General features: G+C 35.0%; 1 protein-coding gene across 1 annotated transcript in view; it reads left to right on the forward strand.

The window, feature by feature from the left end:
• SEMA3E (semaphorin 3E) overlaps positions 1 to 21861 on the forward strand; it is a 271541-nt gene that overhangs the window by 238900 nt on the left and 10780 nt on the right. Inside the window, exons 12-16 of the mRNA XM_081531726.1 lie at positions 2628 to 2719; positions 6326 to 6367; positions 8029 to 8195; positions 12929 to 12996; positions 14492 to 14631. Coding sequence (XP_081387852.1) covers positions 2628 to 2719; positions 6326 to 6367; positions 8029 to 8195; positions 12929 to 12996; positions 14492 to 14631 — 509 coding nt within the window. The remainder of the gene's footprint in view (positions 1 to 2627; positions 2720 to 6325; positions 6368 to 8028; positions 8196 to 12928; positions 12997 to 14491; positions 14632 to 21861) is intronic.

Genomic DNA, 21861 nt, shown 5'->3' on the forward strand with positions numbered 1-21861 from the left:
TATAATATCCTGCATTATTAAAATAAAGCATAATAAATATGCTAAAAGTCAAAATGTAAAATAGATCTGTAATTTCAATTAGTGCCATTCATTAGATCTAGCTTATGGAGGAGAACTTGGAATTGTTTAGCGTGCAGGGTAATATGTGTCAAATTCTGTCAAGTACTTTGAAATTATATAGTCATTTAAAGAATCACTAAAATGATCATTTCTTTTTTTATATGCATCATAGTAATTGCTATATCAGATCCTATTTAGAAGAGTAAGCGTTCTACTATATATAATTTTAATCATTGACATATTCTAAAGAGACGTTACATATGCCCAGATCAGGAATTAGTATATAGTATTAATATTGGTGCTTGAACTTTCCCACTTATGCTTTTTGAAAAAACAAAGGTACAAGTAAGGAGGTAATTGTCTGATTTCCAAATATTGATGTCTCTTGCAGGCTATATTTTATTCATTTCAGAGGTTAGTAATATGTTCTGCTGGAGAAGGAAATGGCAAGCCACTCCAGTATTCTTGCCTGGAGAATCCCATGGACAGAGGAGCCTGACGCACTACAGTCCATGGGGTCACAAAGAGTCGGACATGACTGAAATGACTAGGCAATATGTTCTGCGCTGTGGGTTCAAGATTAACAAAGCATCACATTTCTTTAACTAAGTTAAAATTACCTGGCCATGAATTCACTTATAGTGGTATCCAACAAAGTTAAAAAAAAAGAAAGAATTCCATAAGCAAGAGTAATATTTGATAAAATTAATCACAGAAAAAATCATGTTATTTTTAACTGCCTTGGAAAGTAGAAGTCATGTATATAAATCCAAGAATGTTTTCAGAAATACTCTTTTGTTAGATTGACCAAAGCTATTTGAGAGAATTCCAGAAATATATAAGGTATATACTTAGGCTCTCATGTAACCTATGTTGAGCTTTAAAGATATCATTATATTGAACCACAGCTTTTCAGCACTAAAGAACATATTTGATGAATGTGTGATGACTACAACTTTGAAAAATCCCACAAAATAGTTATTTTTCCCCAAATTTACCAGACACATGCTTTAGTACTATATATAGTAGTCCTTATTGAAAAATCACTAGTTGCAAACTGATAATTTGAGCTCCTCTTTGCTTTTTTACTTGATATAATAATTGTGGGATATTTAGAGTGTGTGCTTGATATGATAATTTTGTTCCTTTTCATAACTTTTATTAGTTTTATTTTAATTACATTATATTAAGCCAATCACACGATTTCATATTTTTTAAAGAAATTGCATAAGCACCATAGAAACTCCAGGATCAGAACCTCCAAAGTGCTTTTTCCCCCTAGTTATTTCTAGCACTATACTAAATTGTTCTTACAGTCAAATTAGTGTTTTATTAAATTTTCATTGGAAAGAACAAGTTCAGAATATCAGGAATAATGAAAACAAGGTAGGATTTTAAAATGTAGGTATAAATTTATAAAATTATTTATAATGATATAAACTAAATGATTAGTACAAGAGGACTCATTACACTATTCTCTCTATAGTGTATACTTGAAATTTTTATTGAAAGTGTATATAACAAGACTTGTGGTTACTGGAGGTGAGCGGTGGGAGAACTGGATGAAGGTTGTCAAAGATACATCTTTCCAATTATGAGATAAATAAGTACTAAGGATATAACATACACCATGACTAATATAGTTAACAGTGCTGTATGTTATAATGAAGCGTTTTAAGAGAGTAAACCCTAAGAGTTCTCATCACAAGGGAAAAAAAAAAACTATTTTGTATGATTAATGTTCACTAAACTTATCGTGATATTATTTCATGATGTGTGTGCTCAGTCGCGCTGACTCTTTGCAACCCCATGGACTATATAGTCCATGGAATTCTCTAGGCCAGAATACTGGAGTAGGTAGCCTTTCCCTTCTCCAGGGGATCTTCCCAACCCAAGGATTGAACCCAGGTCTCCCGCATTGCAGGCAGATTCTTTACCAGCTGAGCCACAAGAGAAGCCCATGATGTATGTATGTCTAATAATTATGCTGTATACCTTAAAATTATGCAGTGTTGTATGTCAGTTATATCTCCTTAAAATTGGAAGGAAAAATGTAAAATTGTAAGGAAAAATGTATATATATAGATATAAATATATTCTATTTATATATCAATATTTCAAGATTTCCATTGTGTGTTGCTTGGAGGATTTCCTAAGATTAAAGGTATAGTTTCTTAACAGGAGGTAGCTTAAGGTGAAAAATATTCTTTCATCATATTTCACAGAAAAAGCTAGAATAATTTTCTTTCTGTCTTCTATTTCATTAATTCCAGAAGACATCTTGACTGCTGAAACTTTAATTGAGTTTTTGAATCAAATTGTTGAAAAATAATTATATATTATTTGGTGTTATTCTTTGACCAGGTACACAAAATTGATTTTTTTGATAATTTAAAATATGAATATATAAATAGCCATATTGTTTTAACTGGCAATGATTAAATTTTTTATATATTTAGATTTCAAATCTTATTTAAATTTACAATAATCTCTCCATGGTTTTTAATTGTTTGAAAACCAGATTGTGACAAAGCTTCTGGATTATCTCTTCTTTTGTTTTCTTGTAGATAATGGAATTGTGCTGAAAGTAATCACGATTTACAACCAAGAAACAGAATCAATGGAAGAAGTAATTCTAGAAGAACTTCAGATATTCAAGGTATTTTTAGTGAAACATATAGCCAACATTTATGTATTGCAGACAATTGCAAGTGAATTATAAATAGGAAAAACATTGCATCAGTTTTTTTTTTCCTAATCAGTATGTTGTAAATTCAGAGTATTTTGAAGTGAAGAATGATTTAAAATTCTGGTACATCTATTTGATTATCATAGACTATTCACTATTCAGATAAAGAGGCCAGTATTTACCAAGCATGAAAAGAATTTCATCATATGAACTGGAACATAAATGACACTTATCCCACAAATGAATTCTATAATCATTATTACAATCATCATCTTAAGCAAATGTACTATCAATAAAAGCAATTTAAAAAATAGCAGCTGGTTTCATATTGTGGGCATTGTCGTGTGATAAGTAGATTGCCTTTTTATCACATGCAGTTTACACAGAGAATTTGTTAAAAGAAAAATGCAAAATGATAATGGAAATATTAAGCATGACAAAAACAGTTGTATATATTGTCTCTCTTTTTTACACACACACATACACACCCATATATACACAGTAAGTCTTGATATCTTTAGCAGTTATGGTCTTTGAACACTGAATTAATTAGTAGTCATTGCTCCTAGGGGAGATGCACACTGCAGTCCACAGGGTCACAAAGAATCGGACACGACTGAGCAGCTGAAAAACAAAGAGGAGATACAGCATCAGGTTCCTGAGAGTCTCTAGTTACAGCATTTTTGTCAACTGATTGATATATAAACTTGTTTTATTTGTGTTTCTTTTTAAAGACACCTTATTTAGTATATGTTGTTGCTGTTTAGTCACTCAGTTGTGTCCAACTCTTTTGCCAACCCATGGACTGTAGCCTGCTAGACTCCTCTGTCTATGAAATTTCCCAGGCAAGAACACTGGAGTGGGTTGCCATTTCCTTGTCCAGAGGATCTTCCTGACCCAGGGATCAATCCATATCTCCTATACCGCAGGTGGATTCTTTACTACTGAGCCACCACAGCTATCCTTTTGATTAATTAAAATTGAACTTACGGCTAATAGCTCTAATAACTCCTGCCTGAACAAGGCTTATTTAAAACACATATTTATTTCATAAGGCACATTACAGACTTTTGGAACTTAGGAACACAACACTTCAACACTATGCCTAGGGGCCTTTTAAACAGCAAATCATTAACAAAAAGGACAAAAATAAAAATATGGTAAGAAATGGAACATGAAGATACTTGTTTACAGTATGAGAGTTGAAGCAAGAAGGCAGGGTATACCTTGATCAACCTCAGCTGGGAATGTACATTTTGGGCAGCTCAGATGGTTTTTTTTTTTTTGCCATTCTGAGCACGTGCATGGCTGTGAATGGCAGCAAAATACCAAAAGTATTGATATTGGGGTTGCAAATAAATTTTGGCAAGTAAGCAAATGTGCAAGATCACAATGTGCAATAATGAAGATTGTGTATGTATGTAATGAATGTGTACGGAAATACTTTTGATGAAAACAGTTTATTTCACCTTTGCTGTTCAGAAGATTAGATTCCTCATAGGTTCACACAAAGTTAACCACGTTCTTATCTCAACCAGAGCAGCTGTTGTTGTTCAGTCGCTCAGCTGTGTCTGACTCTTGTGTGACCCCATGGACTGTAGCCCTCCAGGCTTCTCTGTCCATGGGAGTTTCCGGGCAAGAATACTGGAGTGGATTGCCATTTCCTTCTCCAGGTTATCTTCCTGACCCAGAAATCGACCCCATGTCTTGGCGTCTCCTGCCTTGCAGGTGGATTCTTTTACTGCTGAGCCACTGGAGAATCCCCAGAGCAGCTATACCTTTGTTTATTTTGCATATTGGGCCTCTATAAGATTTCATTTCATGTTAGGAATCACAGATCTCATATTAAGGGCATTCATCATAACAATGTATTATTCACATAAATCCTTAAGAAACATTTTTTTGAATGAATAAATGCATGCATATGCTTCCCTTGTGACTCAGCAGTAGGGAATCTGCCTGGGAATACAGGAGACGTGACTTCAATCTCTGGGTTGAGAAGATTCCCTGGAGAAGGAAATGACAACCCACTCCAGTATTCTTGCCTGAGAAATCCCATGGACAGAGGAGCCTGACGGACTACAGTCTATGGGGTCGCAAAGAGTCGGCACAACTTAGTGACTAAACAATGACACGTGAATAAAGCGTTCTGTAGTTTTAAATATTTAAAATTTTAATATAGATGATCAAATTTTTCTCTTTCAAAAAATAACTATTTGAAGGATAATTATCCATTAATTATCCAGGAGTGTATCCCACCTGCCTGTGATTTCTCCACTTACAGAAATGACTGAGCTTGTGATGTCCTTAGAAATATTCTTGTCTTAATCACCATCCCTAGAATTGCGCAGAGGAGCTCAAAACTATCCTGTAGATTGTCCTTCCTCTGGTGCAGTTCCAAGACATTGATGATGATCATGCACATTTTTCAGAACATCCTGGATTAATGGAGATTGAAAGAAAAATATTCTGTTTTGTTGTTGTACAGTCGCTAAGTCATGTCCAGCTCTTTGCCACCCCATGGACTGCAGCACACCCGGCTTCCCTGTCCTTCACTATCTCCCAGAGTTTGCTCAAACTCATGTCCATTGAGTCGGTGATGCCATCCAACCTTCTCATCCTCTGTTGCCCCTTCTCCTCTTGTCCTTGATCTTTCCCACCATCAGAGTCTTTTCCAGTGAGTCAGCTCTTTGCATCAGGTGGGCAAAGTATTGGGCCTTCAGCTTCAGCATCAGTCCTTCCAATGAATATTCAGTGTTGATTTCTTTTAGGATTGATTGATTTGATCTCCTTGCAGTCCAAGGGACTCTCAAGAGTCCTCTAGCATCATAATTTGAAAGCATCAGTTCTTTGGCACTCAGCTTTCTTTATGGTAGAACTCTCACATCTGTGAGAAAAAGCTATGGTTATAGCCTTGACTATATGGACCTTGTTGGCAAAGTAACCTTTCTGCTTTTTAATATGCTGTCTAGGTTTGTCATAGCTTTATTGTCCAAGGAGCAAGTGTCTTAATGGCAGAAAGAGAAGAGGAACTAAAAAGCCTCTTGATAAGGGTGAAAGAGAAGAGTGAAAAAGTTGGCTTAAAACTCAACATTCAAAAAGCTAAAAAGATCATAGTATTTTGTTTAGGCCTGAGTTAAAACAATTAAAGATCACATGGTTTATTGGTAATAAGACCTATTCAAAGATATAACTGTTTTCCTTCTAACAGTTCAACTTTATAAGAAATACCACTCTGACTTTATTATTTAAAGATAATTGAGTTCCAAAACATGAGTAATACTCAAATGCAAACACAAAAATTATAGTGCAGAGGCAAACTGAAAGATAATTAGATTATTCACTACTTTTCTCATCTATATTTTGTCCTACTCTATTATAAAATATTTTTTGAAAGAAATTGTATTTTATTTCATTGTATTTTCCTTTTGATTTACTAAAATGAAAGCTATATACTGCTTGACAGAGAACCACTCACATACCTAATATTATTTCAGTTAATTTATAACCATACTAAGGTGAGTTTCTATATTTTTATTCCTAAATGTGAAAGTTATTTTTTTTTTATTTTTTCAGGATCCAGTTCCTATTATTTCTATGGAGATCTCATCAAAGAGAGTAAGTTGTATAGGTGTCTCTGTGTGCATTCTATGTATCAGATAAGGTCAAAAGATAGAAAGCTTATGTAGGTGTTCTTATATGTTAACAAGTTACAGCTTTACTCTGACAGAAATACATAGTGATTTACAGGTATGTAATAGATTTCTTCATATTCTGTTTCTAGAAAAATAGACAAGAATAGATTTACCTGTACAATCATAATATAACATTATTCCATGGTTTTTTTTGCTAATATTTTTGAAAAAAATCATGGTAATGATAATACAAGGGAGTGTACAATGAAAAATAAACCTCCTTTCCACCTTACTGAAACCAATTTCTGGTGTAACTTTGAGAGTAGCTGTTACATATATTGCCTCATTTATTTATAAGTAACCTTTTATGTTAAGGCAGATAGGGACATATGAGGTTATTGTTCTGCTACTTATACTTTTTACTTACTAACATATCTTACAGTTTATTCCACATCATTCTATGTATATATCTGTATCGCTTTTTTAAATGTTATATGTCAATATGCACTGTTGGTGGGAATGTAAATTGGTGCAGCCACTGTGAAAAACAGTATGGAAATTACTCAAAAAATTAAAAATAGAACTACCATATAATCTAGCAGTTCTACTTCTGGGTATCTATCCAAAGGAAACAAAAACACTAATTCAGAAAGATACATACACCCCCATGTTCATTTAAGGTTTATTTATAATAGCCAAGACATGGAGATGAACTAAGCATCCATCTATGAATGACTGGATAAATAAATTGTACACATACACATGTACATACACACACACAGTGGAGTGTTAGTCAGCCATAAAAAAGAAGGAAATTCTGCCCTTTGCAGTAACATGAAAGGATTTTGTGGGCATTATGCCAAATGAAATATGTCCAAGGAAGACAAATACCATATAATGTCATTTATATCTGTACTATTGGAAAACAACAACAAAACAGGCTCATAGATACAGAGAACAGATCTGTGGTTGCCAGAGGCAGGGACTAGGTGAAATGAGTATAGGTTATTAAAAGGCACAAGCTTTTAGTTATAAAATAGGTAAGTCCTGATGATGTAATGTACAGCATGATGATTATAGTTAACAATACTGTATTATGTATTTGAAAGCTGCTAAGAGAGTAGATCTTGAAAGTTTTCATCACAAAAAAATATTTGTAGATGTGTAGTGTGAGATGAGGGAGGTTAACTAGAATGATTGTGACCATTGAACAATATATACAAGTATCATATAACTATGTTGTACAGCTAAGACTAATATAATGTTATATGTCAATTGTATCCATTAAAAATGCAAAAAAAGACCATTTACTTTTTCACTCTCCTATTGAACAGTCCTGTAGACTTTTTAAAAAGACCTACAATGTTAGATGACAAAAGAATCTTTCTACTTTGATAATGAAAGTATAGTCAACTTGAGATTTTTGTCAGCCTCACTCTAGCACTTTTGTCCTTCAGGCATACAGGTCTGTAAAAGTATTTCAGATCTTGGAGAAAACCAAAGTATTAGTGTTCCCTCATCAGTCCTGAGTAACTGTAGTTATTTAAGTGAATATTCAAAGAAATGTGAAAATGTAAGTGTAAGAACTCAGTGAGAATTCTGTCCATTTCTGCTAGTGGCCTCTCTCTTCCTTGATGTCTGTAGCAACAGCTCTATATTGGATCTGCTTCTGCTGTGGCCCAAGTCCGATTCCACCAGTGTGACATGTATGGAAGTGCTTGTGCAGACTGCTGCCTGGCTCGAGACCCTTACTGCGCCTGGGATGGCATCTCCTGCTCTCGCTATTACCCAACAGGCACGCATTCGAAACGGTGAGACAGTTCTTCCATGGAACCTTTCCCTTATTTAGAAAAAAACTAATACTATGCTTTTTTGTCACTTTCTTTCTGTACCCATTCCATGAAAATAACCTTTTCGTTTTTTAGTGATTTTCCATTTATTCTAAAGTAACTTGAGCTTTTGTTTTTATGTTGGAGTATAGGTGATTTAACAATGTTGTGTTTGTTTTAGGTGTACAGCAACTTGATTCAGGTATCCAGAGATACAGCCCTTCTTTTTCAGATTCTTCTCCCTTAGAGGTTATTACAGAGTATTGAGTAGAATTCTCTGTGCTTATAGAGTAGGTCTTTGTTGATTATTTTATATATAGTGGTGTGTATATGTTAATCCCAAACTCCTAATCATCATAGTTTTAGTTTGTTCTTAATATAAACTTTGAAAACTTCACTTTTTCTGAAAAGTAACTTCCATTGACTACTGTGTAGAGACAGGCTGAGCTTGCTTTCTAGGGTTTTATTTTTCCTCCAAGTTTGAATCAACTCTTTTCCCTCCTGAAACTTTTGCTGCAAGACATGAAACCAGTTTAGATAAGCTTAAAATGTGGAAATAGCAAGTAAATCCACACATGAGGAATTCAAAGACTTAAAAGGAAAATAAATAAATTCTAAAATACATCCTGCATTTGCCCCATGTTCTCCCGACCAGCTGGTTTTCATTTATTTCATTTTGAAAGTGAATATTTTAACTCCTAGGCAAATACATGACCTGTGTAATTAATGAAATGTGCGATTTAATTCAACACAAATGAAAGGTACTTACAGACCTCCAAACTCTAATATCTACAATTCAGTGGGGTCATTGCCACTAGTTAGAGAAGGTAAATCCTACAATTCTTTGAGCAGATCTTATGGCACAGAAAGTATTTTGAAGAATAAGAATATTTCTTAAGTCATAAGAAATTATGCATTTTTGGGGGGAAAATAGAGGAAAATATTTTTATTATAGAATAAGCAATTATCTTCTTCTCTTGATAAAGTGGCTAAAGATAATAATAAAGCAAAGATATAGAACCATATACAGTTTCCCTGCTGAAAGCAACGTTTATTAATTACATTTACTATTGCTCTTTCACTTTGGGCTAACTTTACACCTTTTTTCAAAATCCAATTTAATCCAATTAGTACAATTGTTATTTTTATAAATTCACATGAATAGTAGAATCTCATTTTTAAAAAGTCACTAATTCAAACTTTTATTAATTTGACCTTACCTAAATTAACATTCCAATGAGTAAATAAAGGATATATTAAGGAGATAGTAAAAAGATACTTTGAGAGGACATTTATGAACTAAATAATGTATCAACTCTTTTGAAGAATTGAGTGAGTCAGTTGATTTTCTACCCATGTTTATTGATATTGAAAATCAATTTTTGAAGAATACAGCTGTGTTACTAATTGAAAATATTATTTTATGCTTTATTCACTCAGTCTATTTTTGTACTATGTTTGAGGGGTAGGAAGAAACAATCCCAGTCCCCTGTCCATAGGAAAACAGAACCAGAAGTGAAGAATAGAATTGCAAATAAGGATGATAGCTCACCACTGAGCACTTACTGTGTATGTCACCAGACTAAGTGCAAGACACATAACACATTATGTGATTCTCAGAATAATTCAACATTTGAGTTCAATCTTGAAGGCAAGGATATAAGGAGATTCCAGTTAAAGAGAATTAATTGTTTCTACAGAGGCACAGAAAAATACTCTGAGAAAACTGTGTAGTTCCATAGGTTAGATTCGATGTAGTAGAATCTAAGGGCAGAAAGATAATTATACCAAAAATAATTACATTAATTATCCTAATGCTTTTAGCAGCAACAAAAATATTTATAAGCCTTCCATCAAATACTTAATGAATAACAAGCTTTTTATTAGGCATGCAGCATCTATGATAAATTTAAATGAGAAGTTTCCATAGCTAAGTATTTCCTGGTATATGGTGCCTCTTGTAAAAGTGTATATTTTTGTTTTATGGTGTTTTATAGGGTGGACAAAAGAGTTCTTTAGGGAAGTTAAATGAATGGGCAAAATCATAGACAGGAAGTAGTGAGATGCTGGAATCAGGAGCCATGCTCATGAATGAATTAGTTCAGTTCAGTGACATGACATGCAGATCTTTCAGTAGTGTCAGATTCTTTGAAACCATCACCCATCCCTGGAGGAGAACATTTTGGATAAGTTCCAGCACATAAAGTTTGCTTTTATAGCAGATCGTTTTTGCTTCAGACCTGACTAGCAGTAGAAATTGAAAATTGGTCATTAAAATAAGTACTCTTCTGTTCACAGAGTGAAAATGAGTCAACAGAGGAAAAACATCAATTCACACTCCAAACCACTTGTTTAAAGTAGCCTTCCAAAGTACACTATAATTTATAGAGCTAGGTCTTTTTCTTCCCCCTTGCTCTTGTATTTTGTCTTGTTTCCAGCATTCTCTTGAAAAGTTTCCAAGAGGTAAGAGATATAAGAAAAATACGTGACTTTGAGAGCTTAGCCTTTCTAATATTCTTGATCCTAATACCTTCTTTTTTAAATGCTGAAATAAAGGACAACCATACTAGGATAGTATAAAATGAACTGAAGTCTTGTTGGAGAATGTGATATCTGTCTTTTTAAATGCGTATTTCCAATGATTTTAAACAAAATTTTTGCACACTTACCCACAATGCTTACCTAGAATTAGCTGATTGTAATTTCCTTTTTCCTTACATTACTTGCATAATAAATGTGATACAATATCCTTTCTGCAACATGTAAACTATTTCCCATTTCATTAATTTATTCCTGTTTCATTACGCACTATTGCTCAGCAGACCTGAGATTCCCAATATCAAAGCAACACTCAGTGAAGTGAGGAATTAGCCACAGCCATTTAATTGTCATCCAGAACTTCTATCAGTTACATAATAGAAGTACACACTAGCATAAAACAATATAGGAACATAAAACCTTTAAATTTTGCTCCTCTTTTGTCAATTTCTATTTTTGGTTTAGCTCTATAGAATGATTCATATGGCAGTTTTAATCTTAACTTCATAAAATCTCAGGTCTTTGAGTAAGGTTTTCTGATCAACAGTCTGATTCTTTTAAATAGACTTTAAAAATTGCTTTTGTGCACAGACCATAACCCTAAAAATTGACTGGAAATATTCATCTGTCCTAGCATTCAATATAAGGAAACACTCAAAAGATTAAGTATTGAGCTCTTAACCAAGATATGAACTCATTTATGAGAAAGCACTCCATTTCTTGATAACATTCCAATATCACTATTTGGTGGCCATGAGGAAAACCTAGAATGAGAAAAAAAAAAAAAAACTGAGACTGGTAATTAAGTGTCAGTTAACCCAGCTTCCTTTACAAAAGAGGACGCACCAAACCAGGAAAGACCAGGGATGAGTATAAGATCGTGCAGCATTTGAGTGGTGACATTGGGATTTGAACCTGGGCCCCTTTTCAAATTTGACCATTGCATATAGGAAAAGCATCTCTTTCTCACTTGGGAAGTTTCGCCATCTCCCTCTGGCATAAAAGTTCTGTTCTGCCTTCTGGTTTCCCCTTAGTGTTGAAGAAATGCCACGATTAGAGAAGCAAGTGGTATATTCTACCTTTGTGTAATATTTCTGTTTCCATCTCAAATTTGAGTTAATATGCTGAAGATCTTAATTTTAGCATTTCAGTACTAATAAGGATAAATTCCATTATTTAATTCCCGAGAAAGATGCCTACAAATTTGAAAAATGGTATATATTCTGGAGGACTTCCTTGGTGGTTCATTGGTAAAGAATCTGCCTGACAATATGTAGGAGACATCTTCCCTGGATTGGGAAGATCCCCTGAAGAAGGAAATGAATACTTCAGTATTCTTGCCTGGGAAATCCCAGACAGAGGAGCCTGTATGGCTACAGTCCATGGGGTTGCAAAGAGCCGGACACGACTTAGCAACTAAATAGCAACAATAACAACATATATTCTGGAATTCTTTCTCCATGGATAAAGACTGTTATTATTTGTCAATCATATGTCTAATCAACCAGAAAATTACCTGTTAGAGGCAAATTAAGGAAAAATACAATATTTCTTGAGGTCCACTATTATGTAAGACATTCTGTTAAATATGTGTAATGCACCATCACATTTAATAGAGGCATATACTTTTTAAATATTATAACTGAATAAAAGAGTAAATTGAGTATATTATCAGTTTATTTTTATTTACAATCACATTGATCATGATTGCTGTAGAATAAAATATTTGGATCCAAATAGCTTTACATAATGCACTTAAATATATATGGGAATTTTATCCATTTTTTACTCAAAGAGGCAATCCGCCTCAAGTCTCACTGTCTTTATCTGCACATAGCCTTTACCACCCAAGGTACTCATTTAAAACCAGAAGACTTCCCTGTTGAACTAAATTCCTAATGAAATGTAAAGAGAACTTTATTAGATTATTGTTTCAGAATCCATAATTCAAACTCATGTGACCATTTAAAAAGCAGTTTTATATAGATCTTATCCATTGAATAACATTCAGTGGAAATATGGAAAACTATGAAACTTGGATTTTATCCTTGTTTTCTATGACTGATCAATTTTTTCAGTAGCAGAATACTGCTTGAAACTTTAATGAGGCTGGCAATATTTTAAAGTCTGGAAAATTGAAATCTGGACATCTCCTAAATGCATTTACTTTCTTTCAGGCGGTTCCGCAGACAAGACATTCGGCATGGGAATGCAGCTCAGCAGTGCTTTGGACAGCAGTTTGTCGGTAATCCATAGAAAATCAATTGCTGTGGGTATTTAGAGTGGGCAATGAAGATAAAATGCAAACTTCTTTCAAAGGGTCCTTGTTTCTTTGTGATTGATATATACTAGAACAACATCCCTGAAAGTATTCTGCATAGTTAAAATTTTATGGATTATAAATTTTCTTAGTTAGGAAAAATTTTTATATAGCCGGCGAGCATTATTATTAGACCTCAAAAAGAGGACACTTAGAACAGAAATGTTGTATACTTTAGGTGGCAGATGCCACAGTAATTTTCAGGATTTATCTCACCAGCGAAACCTTGGGAATATCTTCACTGTGTTTTTATAACTTAATTTTATCAAGAGTGATCTAACTTGAATCAGGTTTCCTAGTGAGCTTTGGATAGAAAAGTGAAGTACTTTGACTCTTTCACTAGAATAGAGTAAGCCCACAACTGGGGTTGGTGGTCCAGACATGCATTTCTGATGAAAGGTAGTGGGTAGAGGGTGGCCCAATGTGTAAAGAAAGAGAAAATGTCAACTTCAGGCAAATGTAAGGAAGTCAAACAAGGCAGAAAACCGCTGACCTGTCTCTTCGTTCTGTGATGGTCGTTGGTGAGCAGACTGTGCTCCTGATGATTGAGAGACCAGAGCTGCTATACACAGGTCCAGAGAGTGTAGTCCAGGATCAGTTTGCTAATCCCCAGACTGGCTGGGGATTTGGTGCAAAATGTAAGCCTCTGAGAATATTGGCTAGAGAAAGGTGGGATTCTAATTTTAGAGAAACTCAGGGATCTGTTTTGAAAGCGTGAAGGACTCAGATATAGGAAAAAAGCCTGGAGTCTAGTATTGAATGTGATCTTGGTTAAAACAACTAAAAATAAATCCACTTGCTTTGATTCTCCACTGCAGTTAGGTATACTTGCCTGTATGCATTTTGGGTTTCAGGTTCAAATAGAGCCTTTCTGGGCCAAAATGCAGATTATAATCAAGTAGCTCTGGTTAGCAAAGTCTTTGGTTCAGTTTCATGTGTTTTTCTTCCCACAGTATCTGGATAAGTGCAATCCATTGTCAAGATATCACTCACACTTGTGTTTATATAGAGCCATATCTCCTAGGTTTCCGCTTTCTGTTTCTGTGTGTAGCCAAGAGTTTGAGTCCTATGTTGTGTTTGATTTTTGGTGCTCACCTTCTCTTGCCTACTTTATCAATGGATGTTGTCACTGATTTCCTATTAATTTAACACTGACTTACCTTCTGTTTTGACCCATCTTTTGTAATCAAACTCCTAGTTACTTCTTTCTCACTCCATAGTCTGCTGTGCATTTTTATTGTCTAGATTTTAGTATGCCACTCTTTCTAAATAACTCATGTATATGACCTTGTATAGATATTAGCAGTAAGCAATAAAACCTATTCACTTTGCTATAGGGATCTGAATAAGGAATCATTTAAAAATGTTATTTACCAGTAAAATGAAATTCTCAAGGCTGATGTTAACATTTATGTTACAGGGGATGCTTTGGATAAAACTGAAGAGAGATTGGCCTATGGCATAGAGAATAACAGTACTTTGCTGGAATGTACCCCACGATCTTTACAAGCAAAAGTTATCTGGTTTGTACAGAAAGGACGTGATGCAAGAAAAGAGGAGGTAATTCATAGCTGCACATTCACACAATAGTGACTTACATACAGTGCATGATTAGTAAATAGATGATGATTTATTTGAGTACTTAAAATTAAAGTCTTTTGTACTGTACCTGCTTTTTTATGATGTGTGATTTAGATTCGTATAAATATATATGTGTATCAGTCTAGGTGTTTATATATGTGTGTGTATGTGCGTGTGTGCTAAGTTGCTTCAACCATGTCTGACTCTTTGCGACCCTGCGGACTGTCGCCTGCCAGGCTACTCTGTCCATGGGGATTCTCCAAGCAAGACTACTGGAGTGGGTTGCCATTTCCTCCTCCAGGGAATCTTTCCAACCCAGGGATCGAACCCATTTCCCTTACGTCTACCTGCATTGGCAGGTGGGTTCTTTACCACTAGCACCACCTGGGAAGCCCATATGTATGTATATAAAGGTTCTAAAATACATATACACAAGATTTTTATATACATCTGTATTAATATACATATAAAAACAAATGTTGTATATATGTATATATAAAATTTGGAAACTAGACTTAGATTTTTTACTGAGGAAGTGCTCATTGTGTCATGATTTTAGTGTTGTTCTGTCAAAATGATGTCTTGAATTGTATTGCCCAAGGCAGTGTTTTAGAAAAAGAGCAAAGTTAAATTCCATTATTACATAAATCTTAGACATATGGATAAGAGAATGAAAACAACATCAGCAACATTAAAGCAGTTGATATAGTTGTTAAGTTACACATGAGACATCTACTATGAGGTTCCAATGTTGTCTACTGGGCACAACAAAAAAGATGTAAGTTCTTTTGTCCTTCTAAGCAGGTTTGATAGTGGATATTGTATTTATTATAGGTATCTAGATATTGAGAAATGAATGAATTAGACTGCTTTTATAGATGGAAGAACTGTTGTGGTTCAGTCGCTCAGTCATGTCCAACTCTTTGTGACCCCCTGGATTGCAGCACAGCAGGCCTCCCTGTCCCTCACCATATCCTGGAGCTTGCTCAAACTCATGTCCATCAAGTCGGTAATGCCATCTGACCCTCTCATCCTCTGTTGTCCCATTCTCCTTCTGCCTTCAATCTTTCCCAGCATCAGGGTCTTTTCTAATGAGACGGATCTTGGCATCAGGTGCCAAGATATTGGCTTTTCAGCTTTAGCATCAGTCCTTCCAATGAATATTCGGGATTGATTTCCATTAGTATTGACTGTTTGATCTCCTTACTGTCCAAGGGACTCTCAAGAGTCTTCTCCAACACCGCAGTTCAAAAGCATCAATTCTTCGGCACTCAGCCTTCTTTATGGTCCAACTCTCACATCCAAACATGACTACTGGAAAAACCATAGCTCTGACTAGTTGGACCTTTGTTGGCGAAATAATGTTTCTGCTTTTTAATATTCTGTCTAGGTTTGTCAAAGCTTTTCTTCCAAGGAGCAAGCGTCTTTTAATTTCGTGGCTGCAGTCACCATCTGCAGTGATTTTGGAGCCCAAGAAAATAAAATCTGTCACTGTTTCCATTGTTTCCAAATCTGTTTGTCATGAAGTGATCGGACTTGATGCCATAATCTTAGTTTCTGAATGTTGAGTTTAAACCGGCTTTTTCACTCTCCTCTTTCACCTTCATCAAGAGGCTCTTTAGTTCCTCTTTGTTTTCCGCCATAAGGGTGATATCATCTGCATATCTGAGGTTATTGATATTTCTCCCAGTAATCTTCATTCTAGCTTGTGCTTCATCCAGCCCACCATTTTGCATGATGTACTGTGCATATAGTTAAATAAGCAGGGTGACACTATACAGCCTTGATGTACTCCTTTCCCAATTTTGAACCAGTCCGTTGTTCCATGTCTGGTTCTAACTGTTGCTTCTTGACCTGCATACAGGTTTCTCAGGAGGCAGGTCAAGTGGTCTGTTATTCCCATCTCTTGAAGAATTTCAAAGAGTTTGTTGTGATCCACACAGTCAAAGGCTTTAGCGTAGTCAATGAAACAGAAATAGGCGTATTTCTGGAATTCTTTTGCTTTTTCAATGATACAGTGGCTGTCAACTCTGCCTTTTCTAAATCCAGCTTGAACATCTAGAAGTTCTCGGTTCATGTACTGTTGAAGCCTGGCTTGGAGAATTATAAGCATTACTTTGCTAGCATGTGAGATGCGTGCAATTGTGCGGTAGTTTGAATATACTTTGGCATTGCCTTTCTTTGGGATTGTAATGAAAACTGACCTTTTCCAGTCCTTTGGCCACTGCTGAGTTTTCCAAATTTGCTGACATATTGAGTGAAGCACTTTCACAACATCATCTTTTAGGATTTGAAATAGCTCAGCTATTTCAGAAATAGCTCAGCTGTTTCAGAATTCCATCACCTCTACTAGCTTCTTTCATGGTGATGCTTCCTAAGACTCACTTGACTTCGCACTCCAGTATATCTGGCTCTAGGTGACTGATCTCACCCTCGTGGTTATCTGGGTCATTAAAATCTTTTTTTGTGTAGTTCTGTGTATTCTTGCCACCTCTTCTTAATATCTTCTGTTAGGTCCATACCATTTCTGTCCTTTATTTTTCCCATCTTTGCATGAAATATTCCTTTGGTATCTCTAATTTTCTTCAAGGGATTTCTAGTCTTTCCCATTCTATTGTTTTCCCCTATTTCTTTGCATTGATAACTTAAGAAAGCTTTCTTCTCTGTCTGCTATTCTTTGGAACTCTGCATTCAGATGGATATATCTTTCCTTTTCTCCTTTGCCTTTCACTTTTCTTATTTTCTCAGCTGTTCGTAATGTAAGAATAGGTAGCATTTAAAACACACATACAGAACAGTCTGGAGGCAGTCGCTAGACAGATGAATGTGGGTCTAGGTTGCTGGCTGTATGTAGGAAAAGGTCTAACTGGGATGTGAAGCAGATAAATCTTAGAGAAGACAGATAAACATTTCTGATGTTGATGTGGGCTTTGAACTCAATTTTAACCAAAACAAATAGTATTTAAAAGCAGAAAATAGAAGAAAATTTGGTTATATTAAAGGGAGATAGATCTTGGTGAATATTGAAGAAATGGACCTTAGTAAAGAGGTTACAAGTTAAATTGGGTTAAGAAATTTTAGAGACCTGCCTTAGGACACAGAGGACAGCTGATAGGTACTCACCAGATAGTGAATCCAGGAAGTCTCCACCTCATTTGATAGTGAAAACCAAACATTTGTCATTGGAAGTCTAAATGACTAATTCTATGTGTAGAACACAAAGACATTTTTTGCCTCTTTCCTCCTAGCCTGTTGTGAAACTTAAAAACATGTTTTTTGTTGAGAATCAGACAGTACATTCTGGGAGATGACTAAATGTGTAAATCCCAGGTTGGGCTAGCTGTTAGAGAAGAAGGAACTTCAACTTAACATAGGCTACTTAGGGATAACATAGAAAGGCAATCAGGAGAGGAGAATTCTCCTAAATTTTTCATGACATCATGAGAATAAACACGTGTCCAAAAATGATACAGTATATCGCACTGGAATAAATTATTAATGTAGTGCTAAAGTGTTTTCCATTCCATATATCTGTGATAAAACTGGCTTTTGAGTTTTGTACTCACTTGGCAGGAGAGGGCCTGGGAATATTCTATTGTTCCTCCAGTTGAATGACTTCAGAAGACAGGAAAGTAATTCTTTCATCAGTAGTTTTCTTCACTCAGTATGTTCTGTTTCTGATTTGAACTCACTGTAATCTACCTCATTTGGAAATCTTTACCGAGTCATTTTGACATGCTGTATCCAGCAGTGTTCAATTTTAAGTTTCTTTCTCAGACTGTTAATATAATGTATTTCTTTCCCCAAAATTTTGGTCCGTATTTTCAACTAAATTCAAATTTCCCTAATATATTTACTGATATTTGAAATTTTGAGTTTATGCATTATGGGCTTCCCTAGTGGCTCAGACAGTGAAGAATCTGCCTGCCTAGATACATTACTCTAGAAACTAGCTTACTGGGTTGAAGGATAAGCAGGGTGTCAAGAAGAACATTTAAGAAGGTGTTTCAGTATGCAGATGAAAGATTTTTGACCAAACTAAACAGTGGTAGTAAGAAGGAAGAAGACACATACTAATTTTTATGATATAACATTGAGTGTATTGGATATTTGAGCAAAAAAAGAATTCACCTGTTCCAGGTTTGGGTGTTTCTGTGGTTGATTGTGCAAAGACATGATTCCAAGAATATAGGGAGGAAAGGTAGAGTTCAGTTTTGGCCGTATTGAATTGGGGGCCCCTGTAAAGCATGCAGACAGAGCTATCCTTCTGGTATATTCATGATTGGGAATATAAAGCCCAAAGAAAAGATTTGGAATGGTAGGAGATGAGTGAGAGGCCTCAGCAAAAAGGCAATGAATTCATGGAGATAATAAAAGTAAGAATAATATAGCAAGCATCAGCATTTTAAAATGGCTTACTGTGTACCAGGTACTGTCCTAAGAATTTTACATACAGTTGTACTTTTAATCCTTGCAACAGCCTTATGAAGCAGTTAGTATTATTGTCCCCACTTTAAGGAAACTGAAGCACAGAGAGATTGAGTTACTTGCATAATCTCACATAGCCTGTGAAATCAGTCTGAATTTGAGCCAGACTTTCTGGTTTCAGCTCTAGACCCTTAGTTACAGTGCAGTAGGCCCTCCAACTGCCATAGCCTACATTGGAGAATGAGTGAATGAGAAGCATGTGAACTAAGGCTAGAAGCAAGGGGGAAACCCACATATAAGGAAAAATTAGGAGAAGAAAAAATTCTAAAAGATGAACAGTAAAATTGTTAAGGAAAACAAGTAATGATTTTAGTTAACATTCAATTAGTGCTTATGTACCCTGTTCTATTAAGTGCTTTATGTGCTGTAGTTTATTTAAAACTTATAACACTTTTCTGTGGCAATTAGTGTTATTCTGTGCATTACAGAGATGAGAAGTAAGTGATGGAAAGGGCACAGATGGTAAGTACCACTGGAGTGGTATAGCTTGAGGAGGTATAGACAGTGGAGTAGGGATATGTGATATAATAGAACTCAGAGAAAAGAACTTGGATAAGGATGAAGTAACAAACAGCACCCTTGGAAAAATTCAGAAAATAAGCACCCAGGCTCTAGTGAGAATGTTCATTGGAATGGTTAAACTAGGAGCCATCTAGCAACAGGTTAAGTGATAGGACTAAATGGTTTAAGCATGGGGCTGTGTGGGATTAGAAACAGCTAGTATAGTGTTCTCCTCCTAAAGGTTTGGATGAGAAATTCAAGAGAGATCAGCAATAGGAGACGATAGTTGAGAGAACTTTTGCCTTTTCTGGCTTGGTCATGTTTAGAGGTTGAAAGGAAGTATCCATAGAGAAGAAAATGTATAGCTAAGTGATAAAGCAAGATGAAGAATATGGGAGAGAGAATATGATTACAAACAAAAATGACAGGATGGATTCTAAGAAGGAAGCGGAAAAACCCCCATTCTCTGAACTGGGGAGAAAAGAAAATATTTTATGTGTGTGGACAATTTCATTCACAAAATCCAAGTTTAGCTGTTTGACAGTCCATCTATAGTTATTTGAATTAGGTATTCATATATATATTTCTGCATATAGTTTTAATTTAGAACATAGCACAGATATCCTTATAGGAAGAAGGTATAAAGTATGTTGTGTGATTGCCAAGGAAAAAAATACTGTTAGAAACACCACTAAATCACCCTGAAATGATATACCCAAGTTTATGAATTCTCAATTTCTGCAATTCCATGTATTTGTATTTACAAGCTTCCAAAATGATTGAAAATTTTGATTCTTAGTAACATCCCAAAGGAAAAACATCCATACTTGCTAAGGCATGTGGTTGTACAATTGAATTTTTTCACCGTGTATTTCTCTTTCTCTAAAATACATGAGCATTATATTTTAAAACTAATAATTGAGGAAAAATTTAAATATGCATTGATTTACTTAGATTTAAATATTTATTAGTCCACTGTGTAATTTTCACCTATCATGACAAAGTAAGCCATAGTTTCTTTAAGATATTCAGAAGATTAGTATAACTGCTCACATTATTATGATCCTTATTTTGAATGTTGTAAGTTTGGAATAGGTTATTTCTAACCTGAAAATAGAATAGTCTTTTCAACTTTGCCAGTGATTTAAAGCAGAAGTTGGCAAAGTACGACCTGGGAGCCAAATCTCAGCTTCTTTTATAAATAAAATTTTATTTGAAAACTGCCATGCTGATTTGTTTACCTAGTGTCTATGACTGTTTTCATGCTCTAGCTACAAGGTTGAGTACTTATAACAGAGACCACCTGACATATAAACACCACAATCTTTACTTTATAGCTCTTTATAGAAAATTTGTTGACCTCTGATTAAAGAGGTCAAAGAAAAATGTATACAAGTAAAGCTTTATTAAGTATCTCTGTATTTTGGACAAAAATATATTTTCATGAAAAACCAAGCCCTTATTTTGTGCTGAACACTATAATTTTATTGGAATGAGTTTTCAGCAAAGCCAAACAAAATGAATATTTTCTTGGAATGTGTTCTTTTGGATTTTATTCTTTACTGACAAAACCAGTGTGCTTCCCAAAGACACTGTAAACAAGATGGAGTTATAGGAAGCAGGTCATAAATCCTCAGTGAGGAAATTTGGAGCAATCCCAAGATACATAAAATATTCTTCACGTCCATACCAATGAGGTATAACACAGGCCAGTAAACTGCTGGTCCATAAGACCACTATCATAATTTATCCATTGGTGAGCATGGAAGGCTTATTTTCTCCTTAATTCTTTTTGATCTTTCCGTTGGAGTTTCTCTATTTAAAATAAACCATTTTTGTGTGTTTGTGTTTCTTGAAAATAAAGTGTCAGTTGTATGCACTGTATAGATTGCCTAAATGATGCTCAAATGTACATGTTTTTTATAGAAAATTCAAGAGAGGATGTAAATTGACGTCAAAATTCAAAAACATACTTTTGACTTCACTGTCAATTCTTTTTTTACTCTGTGCCAGAAATTGTCACTTCTCAGCTTTGTTTTTAGACCACCTACTAAGTAGGATAAATTCCTCAAAGTCATTTTAAATTCTGTTGAGAAATCTGAGGCATGATTAACCTACCAATTAGTAGCTCTTTCCAGGTAACTTAGAGCTCATTGCAGCTATACTAAATTTGTACTGTCTCCATGGAAGCTTATTTTTATTGATGATCCATACCTTATG

Source organism: Giraffa tippelskirchi, chromosome 10 (genome assembly GCF_054371585.1).
Source record: "Giraffa tippelskirchi isolate mGirTip1 chromosome 10, T2T-mGirTip1v1.2.pri, whole genome shotgun sequence".
In the NCBI taxonomy this organism is placed as follows: domain Eukaryota; kingdom Metazoa; phylum Chordata; class Mammalia; order Artiodactyla; family Giraffidae; genus Giraffa; species Giraffa tippelskirchi.